This window comes from Achroia grisella, unplaced genomic scaffold (genome assembly GCF_030625045.1).
Source record: "Achroia grisella isolate CSIRO2021 unplaced genomic scaffold, CSIRO_AGI_Agris_v1 utg157, whole genome shotgun sequence".
In the NCBI taxonomy this organism is placed as follows: Eukaryota; Metazoa; Arthropoda; class Insecta; order Lepidoptera; family Pyralidae; genus Achroia; species Achroia grisella.
Window position 1 is genome coordinate 41,002 of NW_026712653.1, and position 20,828 is coordinate 61,829.

The 20,828-nt window shown below is 38.0% G+C and overlaps 1 protein-coding gene across 1 annotated transcript; it reads right to left on the bottom strand.

Moving 5' to 3' along the window:
* Nucleotides 1-1,551: 1,551 nt before the first annotated feature.
* LOC131841009 (aquaporin AQPcic-like) lies at nucleotides 1,552-14,216 on the bottom strand (the record flags this gene model as incomplete). The annotated part of the gene is made up of 6 exons (XM_059189239.1): nucleotides 13,935-14,216; nucleotides 6,585-6,790; nucleotides 4,450-4,689; nucleotides 3,127-3,264; nucleotides 2,245-2,325; nucleotides 1,552-1,662 (listed from the first exon to the last, which is right to left on the bottom strand). Coding segments are annotated over exons 1-6 (822 nt in total), but the record flags the coding sequence as incomplete, so codon positions are not given.
* Between the last annotated feature and the right edge of the window lie 6,612 nt (nucleotides 14,217-20,828).

Consider the following 20,828-nt stretch of genomic DNA (forward strand, 5'->3'; position numbering starts at 1 on the left):
CAGAGATTAGCCGGAACAAACAATCAGACAGACAGACAGACAAAAATTGTATAAAATGTTATTTTAGTGTATGTATAGTATTTATATTCATATGCATGTAGTAAAAAACGGTTATTTTAATATTACAAACAGACACTCCAATTTTATTTATATGTATAGATAAAAAAAATTACGTTCATAAGCGGCTAAAATTATTTGTGAATTTGATTTGAAATATGTACAGAACAATTGTATATATTAAGATATATGGCGTGTAATAGCAAAAACCAAATAAGAAAAATAAATATGTTTTATTTCGAACAACACTTACAAAGGCAATGTAGTTTGTGATATTTACAATAACAATAACAATTTTTAAAGACACACACACACAAACAGGCCCGGTTTATAGGCACGTGTTACATACAACACTTTATGTATAACAGGAATAGTAAACTGTACCCATCTACATAAGTTCATGGAGCCTTTTATTTAATACATATTGTTTACAGCCGGTTTGATCACAATTTCATGTACTTCATAGCGATTAAAGAACATATTTGGTGTTCTCTTTTTTTCGGACTACTGTAATGCTGTAATGCTGTTGGCCGCAGCTGGCCTTTACAGCTTCACCGGACAATAGGGGCCGAGTGCAGATGGCACTCCAAACCAAAAGAAAGACTTATGGAGCGGCTGAAGGCCAACTCTCGCCTGACGGATACGACTTTAGTCTCAGGGCACCGCTAGGGGTTCGACCTCGGCTCAGGCTGTCGTAAATTCGATCTGCGTTTGAATTGGACGGGGGATTGATCGGAGGGGGAAGCAAAGAGTAATGCTAAAAAATGTGTAGAATTTCCCATAGCTTATGGGATAATTTTGATTTTCGTCTCAAATTATATATAACTAGCTACTCGCCCTGGTTTTACCCGGGTGTACATGTATTATACATATAAACCTTCCTCTTAAATCACTCTATCTATTAAAAAAATCTGTTGCGTAGTTTTAAAGATTTAAGCATACATAAGGACGGACAGACAGCGACAGCGATTTTGTTTTATACTATGTAATGATAAGATCTAAATGTAACTACTAAATGTAAGGGGCACGAGTAAGTTAGCATTGTAACCGGTGTGTATTCAATATAGTATACCGGTACAAATTGAAAATGCGGTTAAGAAAACATAAACTATTACTTCTGATCATTGCGATCATGTCGGCCATCCACAGTTCACTACTGAGCACGAGCTTCGTCTGTAGACCATAACAGTACAGAGTATTTTCTCTATGCTTAGGTAATCACCCATCTATAAACATATAAAAAATACTCAATACTCTTGAGTATATATTTTATCGAACAGTTCTTTAGAGCGTTCACCTATGGTGGGAAAAATTCAGACGAATATATAATAATTTCAGGACAGGAATATCCACTGGTACGATCTACAAGCTCGCAATTATTTACCCGCTCCTCCAACTTTTGCCGCGGCGTGCAGTCGGCGGAGACCCGATGCGACTTCAGGCGAGCCGCTTGCAGCGCAGCGCGGGGATCGGCAACGGGGACGGGGGCGGGGACGGGGGCGGGGAGGGAGCCCCCCGGCCGCGGGCCCCGGTCGGCGCGCGCCACACGCCGCGGTACAGCGCCGCCGCCGCCGCGCCGCCCGCCGGCCCGCCCGCCCAGTACACCTGCACACGCGCACACTCACACACACGCCGCGGTACAGCGCCGCCGCCCGCCCGCCCAGTACACCTGCACACGCGCACACTCACACACACGCCGCGGTACAGCGCCGCCGCCCGCCCGCCCAGTACACCTGCACACGCGCACACTCACACACACGCCGCGGTACAGCGCCGCCGCCCGCCCGCCCAGTACACCTGCACACGCGCACACTCACACACACGCCGCGGTACAGCGCCGCCGCCCGCCCGCCCAGTACACCTGCACACGCGCACACTCACACACACGCCGCGGTACAGCGCCGCCGCCCGCCCGCCCAGTACACCTGCACACGCGCACACTCACACACACGCCGCGGTACAGCGCCGCCGCCCGCCCGCCCAGTACACCTGCACACGCGCACACTCACACACACGCCGCGGTACAGCGCCGCCGCCCGCCCGCCCAGTACACCTGCACACGCGCACACTCACACACACGCCGCGGTACAGCGCCGCCGCCCGCCCGCCCAGTACACCTGCACACGCGCACACTCACACACACATACAGACACACTTCACGCAGAGTGCTGACTCGTGGGTACTTACCCAGTGATGGGTCCACGTGTTGGACCAGAGCGCCGGCGAGAAACTGCGCGCCGGGTTCATGCTGGCGCCAGTCAGCTGACCCTGGAAACAGACCATGTCTTAGTGTTAGTAGATTGTACCATATTTTATGGTAACTTCCATTCCTTAAAAAATATTGGTGGTTATCGAGTTAAATGTCTGTGTTATGAATTCGAATAGCTGCGTGCTCTCCATCTTTCTTATTTATTAAAAAGTTGTTGTTTGTAAAATATAGGTTTGTTACAAAACCGGTTTTGTATTTTGAGTACTATTTGTACAAAACTGCCCGTTTGTATTGACTAATCAAATAATTTTGACCATAAGTATGTTAAATAAATGACTCAGGTAGGTACGGTGCAGCCATCCCACTAATTCTCTGTCCCAGTCGTTCCAGATCGTTCCAGATCACAATTATAATGTTTTGAGATGGGAGACTTCATGGGAACAACCTCTAGGTGTTTCGTGCTCAGAAACTAATCTCACTCGTCAGGGAAGAATTGGCTTTCAACTGCTCTGTAATGTTACGCAGCAGAGAGGCAGTGTCGTAGGCCTCTCTGTTTTTATCCAGTTAAGCTGTAATCGTCAGCTGCCTTACGGTTGGAGTGTCAGAAGTAGCCCGCGTGTGAGTGGTGGTGTAGTGAGTACTAATTATGATTGAAAAACTACTATTATTACTAACTAAATCGGTTCAGCCGTTCTCGAGTTTTAGCGAGACTAACGAACAGCAATTCATTTTTATATATATGCATATACAGAAGATATATGTAAACTGTATTAAGTTGCAAAACCGATTTGGATATACTGTAATGGTGTTGTAATATTGAAATTAAAGAATAAATAAATAATTCCGGGGTGTACACTCACGGCGGCCAGTGAGAGCGCGGCGACTGTGAGTCCGATGCGCAGCGGCCACGAGTCCTTGAGGTAGCGGTTGCGCGCGTCCCACGAGGCGCAGTTGGCCAGCGCCAGGCACGCGCCCAGCGCCGCCTCCACCGCCACGGCCTCCACCACAACACACAACACCACGTTAGAACAAACCACCTCCGATCGATCCCCCGTACAATTCAAACGGGGATCGACATTACGATGGCCTGGGCTGATGTTCGAACCCCTATCGGTGCCCTCAGATTAAAGTCGTATCCGTCAGGCGGGAGTTGACCTACAGCCGCTCCATAAGTCCTACCCCGGGTTTGGAGTGCCATCAGCACTTGTCTCCTATCGTCCGATGAAGCTGTAAAGGGCAGCTGCGGCCAACAGCATTAGAGTAGTCCAAAAAAAAACCACGTCACGTGGGCCGCGCAACTAGCAAAGTACCATGTCAGGTACCTCCACGCGGTTCTCTCTGGAAACCATCGCGATAAATTTATCATGATGAGCTAACTGACCTGACCACATGCACATCTAATCATCCTCCACTGGTGCCCCGCCAGCGTAAACCGTTAGCGCAGGCGGGTGCAGCATTCCATTGTCGTTCAAAAGAAAAAAAATACTTATAAACTCTCCCTTAATAAGTTCCATAATTCATAATTTAGTTGAATATTAGAACACTTTTAGGGTACTCAGTCATTTATAAATATTGAAACTACTCAATCGTTCATTTAACTCGACAGATAGGGCAGACATTGTGCGACTATAACTTAATTGGTTAAAAAAAAATTAAATATCTAATTAAAAAACAGTAAATTTACTTCAGTGTCTTCCTATTACATTATGTATAATTAATAACAATATATAGAATAGAGCAAAGCCTATTACTCACTAAACGATTACTTGAATGACGAGCGTGCATGGCAATATTGTTCATGCACTGGATTTTCATTTAATGTTAGACATAGACCTATATAAATATACATTGTAAATAAAATGGCTTATAAAAAAAATAAGTAAGTCTATTGGGTTTCCTGCGAGTTCGTCTCAATTGGATTTATATACTGAACTGAACGGTAGAGAAAAAAATATTATATAAAATAAATTACGTTCATAGGCGGCTAAAATGTCCTACACGAATAAATGATTTTTGAATTTGAATTTTAAAAATACATTATGTGGAGGGCATTAAAAACAAAAGAAATCTTGTAATTATCAAAGTTTTAAGAAAATTTTGGGAATGTCGTTGGTGTACAGCGAGTATAGCATTGGGGAGATGCCATGCTCTGCTGGTAAGTGCGTATAAGAGCTGGTAGGTACCTGGTGGGGCGAGACCCCGTTGGCGGGCAGCGTGAGGCAGGCGGCGGCGGCGGCGTGGGGGGCTGCGGGGGTGGCGAGGGAGGCGGGGGCGGCGGCTCGCAGCAGCGCGCCCCCGAGCGCGGCGCCCAGCAGCTGGGCGGCGACCTCTGCGGCGGCGGCGGCGGCGCCCCACCGCCCCGCCACCAGCCCCGCCACAGTCACCGTGGGGTTCAGCTGCGCGCCGGAGATGTGGTCGAATATCTGCCCACACCGTACACACGAGGTTACTTAGTCTTCGACCAGCTATAGCACGGTACGGAGACGTTCTTCGATTGAACATCGGAGATGTCCGACCGGGGAGAAGAATGAAATTGGAGTGTCTGTTTGTAATATTGAAATAATCGTTTATTACTACATGCATGTGAATGTAAATACGCCAAAATAATATTTATTACCATTTTTGTCTGTCTGCTTGTTTGTTCCGGCTTGTCTCTGAAATGGCTGGACCGATTTTGACGGGACTTTTTTGGCAGATAGCTGATGTAATAAGGAGTTACTTAGGCTACTTTTATTTTAGAAAAATAAATTTAAATTTCACGCAGACGAAGTTGCGGGTACAGTCATACATATAATCTGAGATATGCAAAAAATAATTTACAAAATGTATTTAAATACAAAATGCAAAATATGTATTTTGTATTTGGCATTTCAAATACTTAGGTATTTAAAAAATTTTACATCTCTGCATACGTTCATTAAAAATTAAAAAAATGTTCAAAATGTACTTTTTATCCGAGCTCAAACATAGGTTATATCTGTGTATTTGTAACTCAGAAACTGATTTCTAGTTACATCTAGCATAGAAAAATTACTATTACATTATTATGTTTGCTAAGTAAATAGTCTAAAACAAATCTTAAATCTTAAATATATATAACTCAAATGTGACTGACATAGTGATCTATCAAAGCACAGCCCAAACCACTGGACGGACCGGGCTGAAATTTAGCATGCATGTAGATGCTATGACGTAGGCATCCCCTATGAAAGGATTTTGATTAATTCTACCCCCAATAGGATAAAATAGATGATGAAAGTTTGTATGAAACTTTGTCAATTTTAAACCGATCGGGCTGAGACTTTGCATGCATAAAGCTACTATGACGTAGGCATTCCCTAAGAAAGGATTTTGTTAAATTCCATCACTAAGGGGATAAATTAACGCGCGCGAAGCCGCGGGCAATAGCTAGTTTTGATATAAAATTTTTAAATATATTTTATTCAAACATCAGTTTGAATACAATTTTGAACGATATCAGCTTGTATTTATATATACAATGAAACGTCTCCCGCTTAGTTCTGAGTTCTAAAACTACAGAGATGTTACATCACTATAATATAATACTTAATAAGCACAGGATGTGTACCTACTAGGTGCATTATTATTTATGTAACTACCTGTACCCAGGACTTCGTCCGCGTGGAATTTAACTTTATTTTTCTAAAATAAAAGTAGCCGTAGCTTAGTAAGTAAAGTTACTCTTTATTCCATAAGTTACCTACCAATAAAAGTCCCGTCGAATTCGGTCCAGTCATTTCAGAGATTAGCCGGAACAAACAGACCGACAGACAGACAGACAAAAATGGTAAAATATGTTATTTTGGTGTATGTACCGTATTTATATTCATATGCATGTAGTAAAAAACGGTTATTTCAATAGTATAAACAGACACTCCAATTTTATTTATATGTATAAATAACTAGTGAATCAGTCCAATACAAGATTCCGAACTATTAACTCGTGTTTTATTAAACCATCCAATTATTCCAATAATAATAACTTAGTGTTAGTAAAAAACCTATTTTTTAAAAAGGCTTCTGGACTCAGCCGACTAACAGTACGTACTCGGGGGAAGGGGATTGTGAGTAATGTGGACTCATGACCCCATTACTAGCAATGTACCATGTCAGGTTGACCTCCACGCGGTTCCCCCCGGAAACTATCGTGATGAATTCCTGGTGGATTTGTCACGATGGGCTAACTGACCTGACCTTATGCTCATCTCATCATCCTCCACTGGTGGTCCGCCAGCCTAAACCGTCAGCGCAGGCGGACGCTCCATTCTATTATCATCCATAAAAAAACAGTACGTACTTGTACAATCATGGCGACTATGAAGCCGGCGGCAATGGCCTTGTAGAGCGGCGAAGGTGCGGGCTCCCCGCAGTTGGAGAGGCACGTGAGGAAGAGCAGCAGGCAGGTGCCGACCAGTTCGGCAGCCAGCGCGCGCCACCGCAGCCCACCACCTCCGCTAGCCTCGCTGCCTCCGCCCATACACTCGCAACAACCACACAACCGGACTGCAACATATTTATTACTGTTTAAGAATACTTCTTTTTAAAAAAAAAATTAAAATAGAAATAATCTTTATTCAAATAAACTCATTACAAGCACTTTACCAGCAAGCACTTTAGCACTTTACTCTACCACTCATTCGGAATGCAGATTCATCACGAGAAGAATGAGCAAGAAACTTATGTATTGCTCTTTTGAATAGATGTTTTTTTTTATATAAATAATTACAGTATAACATGTAAGAGGCATGCGATAATCAACATAGAAATCGCTACGCACTCATTATTAGTGTAATCAGATAATATTGTCAGTGCTATGGATTTTAAGCTTTTCTATAAAAACATTATTATCGTTAAGGAATTCATCAATTTTATAGTAAGCTTTTTTGCAAAGAAACTGTTTTATTTGATATTTAAATCTTTTTTCTGGCAGATTTATAATAGACTCCGGTATTTTGTTGTAACTAATCAACATTTATTTTATATATTTACTAGAAACAAACAGTCCTGCAAATAATTTCTGAATATATATAAAAACTTTGTCTTATTTCCGAGTCCGCGTCCGCATGGAATTTAACTTTATTTTTCTAAAATAAAAGATTTTTTTTCTAAAATAGAAGTAGCCTAAGTTACTCCTTATTATATCAGCTATCTGCCTATAAAAGTCCCGTCAAAATCGGTCCAGCCATTTCAGCGATTAGTCGGATCAAACAGACGAAAATTGTAAAAAATATTATTTTGGTGTATGTATGTACCGTATTTATATTCATATGCATGTAGTAAAAAACGGTTATTTCAATATTACAAACAGACACTCCAATTTTATTTATATGTATAGATTAAGATACGTTTACACAGGCTTATTTTTATTTGTACCATAAGTATTTCGTAGTTTTTGAGGTACCTATATTTACTATAGGTTAACGATTTATTGATATTGATTGATTAATGAGACAACTTACCAAATCAGCGGTAGATTAAAAAAAATGCGATGACTACTTAAAAGTGCTGTTTAAGCTAATATAGTTAAGTGCACAATATAATAGTTCCAAAATGTGAACTAGATGTCTCTGTGTCAAATATGTAGAATTTCTACATCGCGGTGGCACAAGATCTTTTTGTATTATGTCTTAAGACATAGTACCTTGTGTAATGAGGGAGAGAAAGAGAGAGGAGAATGTTCTTATTACGGAATATACACAGTTCTAGTACTATCCTTGGGTTTCATTTACCTATAGGGTCTAAGATCTAGTACAGTTCAGGTCATTAGTACAGCACTAAATATGTTTTTTTTTGGTCCTTCGAGCCTGATTCAATGTAAGTTTATTTGAATAAATGATTTTCTATTCTATTCTTTACTATTGAAATTTGACTGGTATACCTATTATTGTTAGTCCTTCAATACATAGTATAAAATAAAGTCGCTTGGATTCCATTTATTTACATCATCACCATCATCATCATCTCAGCCCGAAAGACGTCCACTGCTGAACAAAGGCCTCCCCCAAATATCTCCACGACGATCGGTCCTGCGCTGCTCGCATCCATCGCCTTCCAGCGATCTTGACCAGATCGTCGGTCCATCTTGCTGGAGGCCTTCCCACGCTGCGTCTTCCGGTCCGCGGTCGCCACTCGAGGAGTTTACTGCTCCAACGGTCTGTCCTACGAGCTATGTGCCCTGCCCATTGCCACTTCAGTGTCGCAATTCGCAATATTTACATATATTACACGTGAATTTCCAGATCTTTATTACACGCGTATTTTATATCTTTCATTCGTAAAAATCCAACAATAACCGTAGCAAGTACAAGACAAGCGTGTCGTATTTTATACAGTACTTATCACAGACTTATGAAATATGTAGTGTGTACATATACATAACTGTAATAATATGAACAAATAAATTGTTCAAACACCAACGATTGTCTGAGTTTACTTAAGGCATAGATAATATAATATTACATACTTAAGGTAATAATATTAAATAATAGGCAAATTCGTAGCTCTATGGTCTCTATCTGCTGTTGCTATTTCATTGTTGTGGTATATTATAAAAGTATATGGCAACACTGTAGATTGTTAAAAAATATGTATGAAGGTTAAGTGAAAATAAAACAATTGTAATAAAACAATTAAAATAAAGAGTGTAATAAAACTTTGTGTTTGCATACTAGTGGTTATATAAAAATTGTCAGATTCTTAAGACGACGCATAGCAAATATTGACCTCAGAAACCTGAATTTTTCTCAGCAATTACAAATCCTTCGGGGCTGATATTTAGGTATTTCATTTTTCACATCTTTGACATCATATTTACAGTTCTCGTTACATGATTGATTAACTTTTGTAGCAGAGAAAAAATCTCAAAGATTGGTCTTAAAAAATATATTTTTAATTTGTATATTTGTATGTTATGTGGTATTATATTTGAATTTGTATTTTATTCATATTTATCTATAGCTTTATATATATTGTTCGACGGCCTCGGTGGTCTGGCGGTCTAGCACACCGCTTTACGTCCGATGGTCGCGGGTTCGATTCCTCGCACGGCACAAATATTTGTATTCATGAGTATGATTGAGTATGATATATGTATATTTATGAAAAAAAATATCTATGTATTTGTACCAGTTGTTTAGTACATATAACACAAGCTTTAGCTAGCTTAACTTGGGTCTAGATGGCACTGTGGGAATTGTCCTGAGATTATTATTATCATTGTATGTATTTGTATATGTATGTTTACATGTATTTACTTTGAATAAATATATATTATTTATGACATATGTGTTATTTTTCTTATTGATTACATTTGCACCACCTACAGTTTCTCTACCTGCGGTTGACTGGTAGAAAATGCCGTAGGGGAGGGTGGGGCAAGACGGGGCTACGAGGTAAGACGGGGTTTTCCCTTACAGAGAAAACCAAATGAACCTCAGTCAAAACAATAATACCAGTAATAAGCTATTACTTTACCGAGGGGCGGTTGCCTGAGTACCACCGCAGTGAGTCGCAGCGTTTAGATGTTTGAGCATAAAAATAAGTTTAAGAGTTTAAGACGAGTTTACTTATTATTTTCAATTGTTGTTAACTACATGACAAATATATTAAGTTGTTGAGTGGTTGCTGTTATTGCTATTTTTTTTAGAAGAATAAAAAATATAAAGTAATGTGCGAATATTTCGACCGCTTAAATTTATTATTCCTATTTTTTATTATTTTTTTATAAAATTAATGCCCGAAGGGGCATGATGGTATGTGGGATACCCCATCTTGCCCCGTCCGAGTCTAATTTTGTATTTTTGTAGAATGGTATGGACCTACGTGCGGAAAACCAGTAGGGTGAGTTGGTCAAAGGAGGCAAATGGCACCCCGAAATTTCAATTAGAAAACCAGAGAACACTTCAGCGGCAAGAGCTGCAGGACTTAATAAAATAGCTGTAGATAGATTTGTTAGGCGAAACTCTCGACCTCAAGAAATTTCTCCTTACAGAATATATAACACTGACGAGACTGGGGTATTCATCGTTCCTAAAATTAAATGTAAAATTATCGCCCGAATAGGGAGTAAGCAAGTTGGATCTTTATCTCTAGCTAAACGGGGAGCTACTATCATTGTAGTAGTTTGTTTCAGTGCAGTTGGGCACTACATGCCACTGATGATATTTCCTCGTAAAACGATAAAACCAGAACTGATGATAAATGCTCCCCAAGGAGCGTAGGATGTTTGCAGTGAGGTAGGCTGGATCACAACAGAGCTATCCTTGCAGTTCATCCCCTTAGTAGTATAGTCCATTACTTATAGCCGTATTAAACTTGAGACTGTTTTGTTATTTTTTAAAATTATTTGTTTTTAGTTTCTAACTGTATTTACCGTAGCAGCTATAGTTATTTTATGTACACTGTCGTGCCCTATAGGGTACCCCGTCTTACCCCAGGTATGGGGTAAGATGGGGCAAAGTGACTTTTTCGCTTTGACAATTGATTGTGAGAAAAATAATAAGCTAATTTTAGTCTATTGTTATTTATACAATAATCCGAATACCAAAGTTTGTAAAACTAAAGAAAATATGATTGTCCCTATTTAAATGTGAATTTTATGCAGTGTCAAACCTTAACTACCCCGTCTTGCCCCACCCTTCCCTAAGGCGTTAAGACCGCCATATGTACTTTTACCTTGGTATTTTGTGCATTGAAGTTATATGTATAAATAATTTTCTTTCCTTGGGAGAGGCCTATGTCCAGCAGTGGACTGTAGTGGGCTGATGATGATGACTCGCCCCCTCGCTGAGTAGGATTTAAATAATATTAACCCTGGACAATGCACATTGCTTTTCTAGTCACAGGCTAAACAGTTGTTAAGGTTATCAGACATTGTAAATAAACTGGCTTTTAAAAAAAAGTAATTCAATTGAGTTTCTTGCCAGTTCTTCTAAATTATAATATAAAAAATTTGACGTTCATAAGCGGCTAAAATGTCCTACATGAATAAATGATTTTTGAATTTGAAAGAAGCCTAAGGTAAAGGTAAGCTAAAGGTAAAGGTGTAAGGATGAATGTACTTAGTAAGTAAGCTAGTATATAAGTATTGATTACCAGCTACTCGCCCCGGCGTCGCCCGGGTGTACATGTATTATACATATAAACCTTCCTCTTGAATCGCTCTATCTATTAAAAAAAACCTCTTCAAAATCCGTTGCGTAGTTTTAAAGATTTAAGCATACATAGGGACGGACAGACAGCGACAGCGACTTTATTTTATACTATGTAATGATAACGATAAAAACCATCGCTCCTAAGAATGTCCTTCAATTCTTGTCCCTGACGGGTTTTGAAAAAGGGCGAGCACAATAGATCTATGTAGGTCGCAGTGCTACAGGTGCTACACATCTGACAATAGCCCAAACAACCCAATAAAAAAAATGATAATGATAAGAATAAACGGTCAGTATACACTCAAACGTTGTACCTATCATTTGCCACCACCACCCTTCACATTTAAAATAAGTAATCATGTTGCTAACTAACAGTTTATATGTAACGTGCAACTGATCGGGACGAGAATAAATTATATTTGCTGCTGTATATGTATCCACTGAAAATCTCCATCACCTTATAAAGGGAGGCTAAAGGGAAGCAATACCTTTAGACAAAGCATCCTTTAAAAAAGTGCCTAAATACCAATCCGTCTAAGTAAAAAAGTGTATATTCAGGAAATTTTATGCTTGGGTAGTCCATCCGAGTCAAGTTAAAGCCTGTTTTATATTATACTAGCTGTTCCCGCGACTTCGTCCGCGTGGAGTTTACAAAAAAGGCAATTAGAGAATTTTCTAAAATATAAGTAGCCTAAGTTACTCCTTATTACATCCGTTACCTGCCCGTAAAAGCCCCGTCTAAACCGGTCCAGCCATTTCAGAGATTAGCCGAAACAAACAGGCAGACAGACAAAAATTGTACAAAATGTTATTTTGGTGTATGTACCGTACATACACATTTATATTCATATGCATGTAGTAAAAAACGGTTATTTCAATATTACAAACAGACACTCCAATTTCATTTATATGTATAGACTAGCTGTCTCCGCGTCTTCGTCTGCATGGAATTTAACTTTATTTTTCTAAAATAAAACTAGCCTAAGTTACTCCTTATTACATCAGCTACCTACCAAAAAAAGTCCCGTCAAAATCGGTCCGGCCATTTCAGAGATTAGCCGGAACAAACAGACGGACAGACAAAAATTGTATAAAATGTTATTTTGGTGTGTGCCATCATCATCATCATCATCATCATCATCTTGACATTTGTGTGTTGCGGTTTTAAATAATTTTATTATTACTTTACATTTTTAACTTTAAGTGTGTGAATACAAACCACCAAATAGCATTAATTCAAATAGAAAAAATGTTAAGTATACAACCAACTGGTTAAACAGTTAATAAGAGGAAATCAGTCATAGTGATTAGAGCAGACTTGTCCCTACAAGCGGTATGTTCACGAGTATGACGGATGAGCCAGTCATCACTGCGCTCGACCATATTTTAGGGAGCCCAATGACCCGGCCCACCACGCCGCCACATGTCTGGACATTTTAGTGAGCATGACTACTCAAAACACTAGACCACGTCATAGCTACTTACAATTGCCATCTGATAGTTAGGTATAGTATTCACATATATACACAGGTATAAAGAAGATGCATGTAATGTTTCAAACAATTTTATATTACTTATCAGTCACGTAGCATTTCAGACAACACTTTCATACAAACAAATTAATATTTGGGAGCAACAATAACATTTATAAAAGTATAATTGGTGATTGGTTGTATTTCTACAACGCCATGTCGGTAGGTCTTTTTTCTTTTTTTTTTATTAAGTGATTTACGGCCCTGGAAGTCTGTGACTAGGGTTGACAACTTTAAAAAAAAAAGTATAATCTGATTTGGATAGGATAGAGTTGCCAACCATCCTTTTCCCAGGACATGTCCTAGTTTTTGTAGTGTCCTGGGGTGTCCTGGATAGCTTTTAAGCAGCGTCCCGGGTTTTTAAAACGCTCTGATAAGATTATGTATTTACAAAATTCGCGCGCCATTTTCACAATGCCTGCTCGAGTTGTAGAGTTTTTTTAAAATACTTAAGTATTAAAGACTGATTATTACCATTACTTAAATTTTATTAATTTAGCCTATTGACATTATATAATAATATAATTATAATAAGTATATTACTGAATCCTGGTTTTAACCTAAATTGTCGTGGTTTTTCCAACTTCAAATTCTAATTTATTAAATTTGGTATTGGCAACCCTAGGACAGGAAAAAAAATAATGTATTAGGAAAAAAAAAATATTTTTCAAATTTTATATTTTTATTGCTTTAAAAACGTATTTTTGAGTGCTTTTAACACTAGAGCTGCGACAAATGTCACAACTCACAATTGACATCTAACATTTCGTTCAGTAATTATAAATCGTTAAGTACCCATAATGAGTATTTTGTTTTACGCATCACAGTAAAGGTTGAAAATAAAGTATTTTTGCATACTTTATTTGTTAAGTATAAAGTATAATCACCAAAAATAAAGTAGGATACGTTATTATAACTGGTATATGGTTGGCAACCCTATTAGTGACCACAGCAGCTACTCACGGTTGCTGGAGTGCGAGCCGCTGTCCGTGTCTTGTTCCGTAGCCATGTCTCCACTCCACACACTCGTAAGTACTATGAGATCTAGCCGAATACTATCCGGTTTTGTTTATCATTGCGGTCACGTGGTCCCATAAGTACATACAGGTAGCGTAGATAGTGGCACCCCGACGCCGGCGCGGATTACAAACACGCGGTTACCGAGTTATTGTCTTCAGCTATAATTAGACAGCATGTCAACGCAACAGACTCTATCAATCTGATGGCGTAGTGATAATGTCCTCTCGTTTTATACGACGGATATTATCGTGTGAAATACGACTGTTTGAACAGAGGTGAACGCCGCGGCCGCCCGGCCGGTGTGTTTAATATTGTGCCGATGTGTATACAGTATTTGTGACAGGCGCCTACCTCAGTTTATTCAATTTTGTAATTTTATTGTCTAAACACCAAAGTTCACAACACTGTGGCGCCACTAGCTTACATCGAACCTGAGGAACAGGGGCGGATCTACCTAAGGGTTTTTTGGGCTGCAGCCGCGGGCCCCGAGGATACAGAGGGCCTCCAGTCCCCACTGAAACGATATTTAGAATATATATGTTAAAAAAACCTATCATAAGGTTGGCAACCATGAGATCTATCAACCCATGCAAGTGCGCGTGTATCGAAAGGAATGGGGAATTTCTGGTCGCTTGTTTTTGTTCGGTGTATTGTCTGCTACGCAAACTGTGTTTCGCTTGAAGGGTGAATTAAGGAGGTGAATTTTTTTTATGGATGATAATCTATGACGCACCCATACATTATCATCCATAAAAATATACTACTGATGTCATACGTTTTATCCTATAATTTCACCTCGTTAATTCACCCTTCAAGCGAAACACTGCACATGCTTAGGGGCTGAAATACAGACAGACAGACAGTGAGATTTCTTTTAAGTTATCGCAGGCGAGTGCATTAAACCATTATTATCCATAAAAAAACCTGCTGACAGTAGATAGCTATAATTGAAGTGGTAGTGATTTACTTATTACTCCAAGTGCACTTAAGATGCTCCACCCTCGGGAAGGCCGGTTGAAGCTGATAAAGGCATTGGTTTATGCGAACCGGCGAATAGCAAAGCGAACATTTCTAACATCGCCAGGCCTTTCAAGTGGTCATAAATTGTTAAATTTAATAAGATAAATTTAATCTCAATCCGATCTCACGTGTTGTGTTATTCGCCGGTCGCATCAGCCAGTGCCTTTATCAGCTTCAACCGGCCTTCCCGAGGGTGGTGCATCTTCGACATCAAAATTGCCGGATCGAAATTTAGCGAACAAGTTCCGGCACTGGCGTACTGTTAACACACCTTCACACACATCGGTCAATTTCTTTCTGGCTTGAACAGCATTTTTGCCCTTTCTGTATAGAAACAGTAAGATATGTCGAGAATGCTGCTTATTCCTCTCCATATTTAAAAGGACACCAACCAAAAACTACTGCGCAGAATTAATTGTAATTTTTCACACACAAGCCTTGCTATATGAGCTCTCAAAGCATATAAAAATTATACGGCTTAAGTGTGAAGTTGAGTGCAAAAAATACAATTCAATCCTAAGTTAGGAAAAAACGAAATTACTTTCCGAACAACCTAATATTATATGCAAGCTACATATATTATATTACACAATTAAGTCTTTCAAACAACACTTTTACGAAATCTTATCTTTATATATTTTTCTTCTATTTATTACACATATCTACATATAATTCAGACATTTAACTCACTCTTCATTTTATATATTTAAATTCATCAAGAATGATATTTCTTTTTTTTCGAGTGACTCCATTGAAAATCAGCGGTGCATCCAGGGGGTGGTCATGGGGGTCATGACCCCTCCCTGAGCTGGTTCCAGGACTTAGGTGGACCACTAATTGAACATAATGATTTTATTTATTTATTTTGATACCATACAGATTTTATGTACTTTCGATATTTAATTAATTATATTTAAATAGTGCTTCTCTGGATGTCTTCAAGAGAAGATGGCAGTATGTACGTGCATAGGATACAAGTCATTAAGTGTTAAGTTTTTCAAGAGTACAATAAAGAATAAATATTTTTAAGTACAGTACACCACTACTATGTGACCCCCTCCTGCCGCTAAAGCTGGATCCGCCCTTGGCTGCGACACCAGCTATGTGGAGGCCCTTTCAGCTCATAGCGCGATATTAGTTTTAAGTTGTCTTTTTTACTCTGAACTATAATACTGAAATGATTCTTATTATTATTATTATTATTAATATCCGTGACACGAGTCTGCCTCCCGAGCTGGGTCTATCGAGTTCGCGTCATACACATACATACATACAGGTGCGCGTCACATGCCCATTTGCGTTAGTTTACTTTATATGGAGTGACAATTTTTATGACCTTATCTTAAAACGAGTTATAGTTCAATTTATATATAAACCTAATAATAGGAAATTGCGTTGTATTTTTAGATTACATCATCCTATAGTTACACTTCAGTCTTACAGTTAATAAGAAATAGAAATAATCTTTATTCAAATATACTTAATATAAGCACTTTTGAAATGTCACATTTTTTTGTTCTACCGCTCATTCGGAATGCAGATGTGTGCGCAAGAAACTTGTATGTTGCTGTTTTAAATAGATTTACATTAACAAGGATTAGGCATGCGACAATCAACATAGCAACCGCTACGCACTCTCTCAATCTCTGTTCAATCAGATAAAGTTTTTCTATAAAAACATTATTATCGTTAACGAACTCTTCAATTTTATAGTAAGCTTTTTTACAATGCAAGTGTTTTATATGACATTTAATTTAATTGTAATGGGTTTACATACTTAGTCTATGATAGCTTTGTCTATGTCAATCATTCAAGGTTGCCAATGCAACATGGAAGTATATAGTTTCTGTAATAATTGCTTAAACAAATAAGTTACTTAATTATGGATTCTACAGCCGGAGGTTGTAAAAAAAATCCAACCTTTTTCTTAACTTAAATTTATTAATATAAAATAATAATTACAATGCTTATAGTTCGATGTTAGAACAGAATATGATTGATTTATATAATTCTATAAAAATGAAATGTAACTATAGGCATGACGCGATATGGCGTGATGCTCATTGCTGATCAAGCATTTGGTGCCGCGTGCAATGTTTATTGGGGACAGTGCAAATGCAGCAGTCCTTCTATACTAGGCTTGCGTAACACCTCCCCTCGTAGAACAGCGACTATTGAAGACGTTTGTCGTAAATTGAGCTGGGGGTTGCTCTGGGTTAACTCTCCTTGTTTCAGGAACAGTGTAGATTCCTTCCATTTCCATATGGTTGACTGGATGAGCTTGCCTGGTGTTGAGGTATTTTATGCGGAATTTATAATATGTAATGCCACAAGCAAGTACGCAAGCACTTACTAGTATTGCATATATCGGTATAGTCGTATGATATATACCGCTGTTATTTTCTGTCTGCAGTGTCAATGGAGGTGCTATTGACATCTTCATATTTGTTTCATGCAGGTGATCCAGTTTGATCGAATTCAGTTTGAATGCGGGTTTCAGGGTTTTGCAAAGGTTTTGTCCGCAGGATAAATGTCTTTTCGTTGGAGTTGGAAAACTCACACTGTAGTGCCTATCGTTGAGTTTCTCGTAAGCTAATTTTGTTAGTGAAACAGTGATGGGGTTGCATGTGCTGTCCCGCTGCTGCGTGGTGATGAGCCTCTGGATACAGTCTTGGGGTGATTGATTCTGCATATTGCTGGGTGCGCCGCATAAGTACCATCTGCTCGTCTTCGGACATTCTGTCTCTATGTATTTAAAATCTTTCTCATGAAGAACAAGGAACGGATGGGGTGGTGATAAGATCTCGTGGTGATTATTGGATATTATACATAATTTATACATATCATACGTAAAAGGATAGATGATGGGAACTTTATATATTATTTTATTATCTATATAATATGAACCTAACTTAATTATATCATATATTTCTATAGTACTAAATCTATTACTACTTTATCTGTACCATATATAGTAGTTAAGTTATTAATCATAGTGCGGATTGTATACGAATCTAAAACAGAATGGTGCATAGTAGAAGTTTTTATAAAAGCTATTATAGTTAATTATAGTTATCGCTTACTATATCTATAATTTGAGATAAATGGGCATATTTTACTAAATCATAGTCTCGTGTAGCTTCGTTTTCTTTTATCTTACCTACTAAAATGTATATCTTATTCTGATTTGTTACTATATTACTTATGATTTTAGAATACTGAGCAGTCCAATCTTTAGATAAACTAACATGTGCATTAAATTCAGATACTATTTTATTTTCATTATCTTGGAGAGATTTTATTACCTCGTTATACTTTTTACTATTGACCAGGAGCGTCCTGAAACAATTGGGCGCTTTTAGGGACTCTTTTTAATCTAGATTTAGCTACAGGACCACGTTTTTTCTTAGTATAAATGTGTATAGGGAGGTCTGCCATTACAACGTCTTGTGTGTAACGGGGCACTAACTTTTGTCGGGAAGCAAAAGGATTTTTTACAAAAATCTGTTGTTCTGGTGAATACTGAAGTTCAGTTTCACGATCCTTATTATGATTTTCAGTAATATTTTGACGGGAGGAATTACAGAGTTCATGAACTGAGTTATATACTAATTTCATTTTATCTTTATGGTTATTCATATATTGCTGTAATAAATGAGTTGAGAGATCTATATCAAATGGATCTCGAGGATCAAAATGGCCAGTTATAATTTCAATCGGTTTACACTTTGTAAAACTATGTATACTACTATTGTAAGCCAGAAGGGCATATGGCATAAGATTTATTACCGATTCAGATTTATTATTTATTTTTAATATCCGAAGGTGCTCTAGAATAGTTGAATGGAATCTTTCTACGATACCATTCTCATTCGGTGTATGAGGAGCTATTTTGTGGTGTTGAATTTTATGAACCCTGACGAATTCTGATATAAGTTGGTTGGTGAATTCCGGTCCATTATCAGTAACTATGGTTAGAGGTACGCCATGATGTGTACAAAAGTTTAACAACCCTTGCACGACACTGATGGCTGTGCCATCCCTTAAGTGGTAAGCTTGCGCATACTTAGAAAAAGCATCTACTATAGTTAGAAATTTCTCACTCTGTATAGTTAATAAATCTAAATGAACTAATTCTAATGGTCTTGTGCCTGGTGGAACAATTCTGAACTGTTGTTTGATGGGATTGCGGTCATATTTTGCTTGACCACAAACTGTGCATTCGTTAATAAATTTAGTAATCTGTTCACGCATTTTCGGCCAATAATACTTATGAGATAGAGCTAAATGACATTCGTTAATGCCACGGTGATTCGTCTTTCCATCATGGTACTTATTAATGATCTCCTGTTGCCTCAGATATTCTCTTACATTTTCGACTTCTTTTTTTGTTAATAAAATATTCATAGATGAATTTTTAAATGTTTTTTGTATAATAGGTACTATAGTGTACATATCTAGAAATGGATTTATAAGTAAACCTGTCTTAATTTTTGGATGAACATATTCTTTTATAGCATTAATGATGTCTTCTTCGAGATTAGATTTAGATATTTGTATTGATATACGTGTATGAGTATCGAAAGGTTTTGTTAAAATCGGTCTGCCTTTAATATCGCCTACGATGTTTAGAATTAACTGTTTCGTGAATTTATTTAATGGTTCGTCTGTTATGGGTATTTCTAAAATTGGATTTTCGTTGTCAGTATGCACAGTAATAGTATTAGAATTACTTGTAGCATCCGCGACGGTTAATGTTCTTGATTCGTCTACGGTTGGTGCATTTTCAGAGGGATTAACTATAATAGACATAAGTTCGTCATTATGCACTTCAATTCGTGAAAGCGCATCGGCGTTTGTATTCTGTTTACCTTGTTTGTAAACTACTGTAAAATCGTACTCACTCAATTTTAATCGCCATCTGGTAAGACGCGAATTGGGCTCTTTGAGACTCATAACCCACTGGAGTGGTTTATGATCCGTTATAATTTTGAATTTCCTGCCAAACAAGTATGGTCTAAAATACTTTGTTGCCCAAACTATAGCTAAAAGTTCTTTCTCAATAGTGCTATAATTAAGCTCGCTAGAATTGAGTGTTCTGGACGCATATGCAATAGGTTTGTCAGAACCTATTTGTCCTTGAGATAATACTGCACCGATAGCGACGTTAGATGCGTCGGTTGTTAACAAAAACTCTTTATCAAAATTTGGATATTGTAAAATAGGATCATTAGTTAATAGTTTCTTACAATGATTAAAACAGTTAATATAAGTCTGATCTAATGTTATTTTTGAACCCTTTTTTAGACATTGAGTTAACGGTTTAGTGAGGCGTGCGAAATCTGGTATGAATTTTCTATAATATCCTAGAAGGCCAAGAAAACGTTTGATTTCAGTTGTAGTTTTAGGTAAGGGGTAATTCTCAATAGAGTGGATTTTATTAGGGTTAGGCTTCACTCCTTCACTACATATAACATGTCCCAAAAACTCAGTCTCTAATTTTAAAAATTCAGACTTATCCATTTGTATCTTAAAATTTGATTCTCTTAATTTAGTGAATACTTTTTCTAAATTTAGGATATGTTCCTGTAGTGAGGTACTGTATACTATTATGTCATCTAAATATACGAGACATATGTCATTTTGAAGGTCTTTCAACAAGTTATCCATAACTCGTTGAAAAGTTGATGGTGAATTTTTAAGACCCATTGGCATTCTTAAAAATTAGTAATGACCGTTCTCTACATTAAAAGCAGTTTTGTGAATATCCTCTGAACTCATTTCTACCTGATAGAATCCACTAGCTAAATCCAAAGT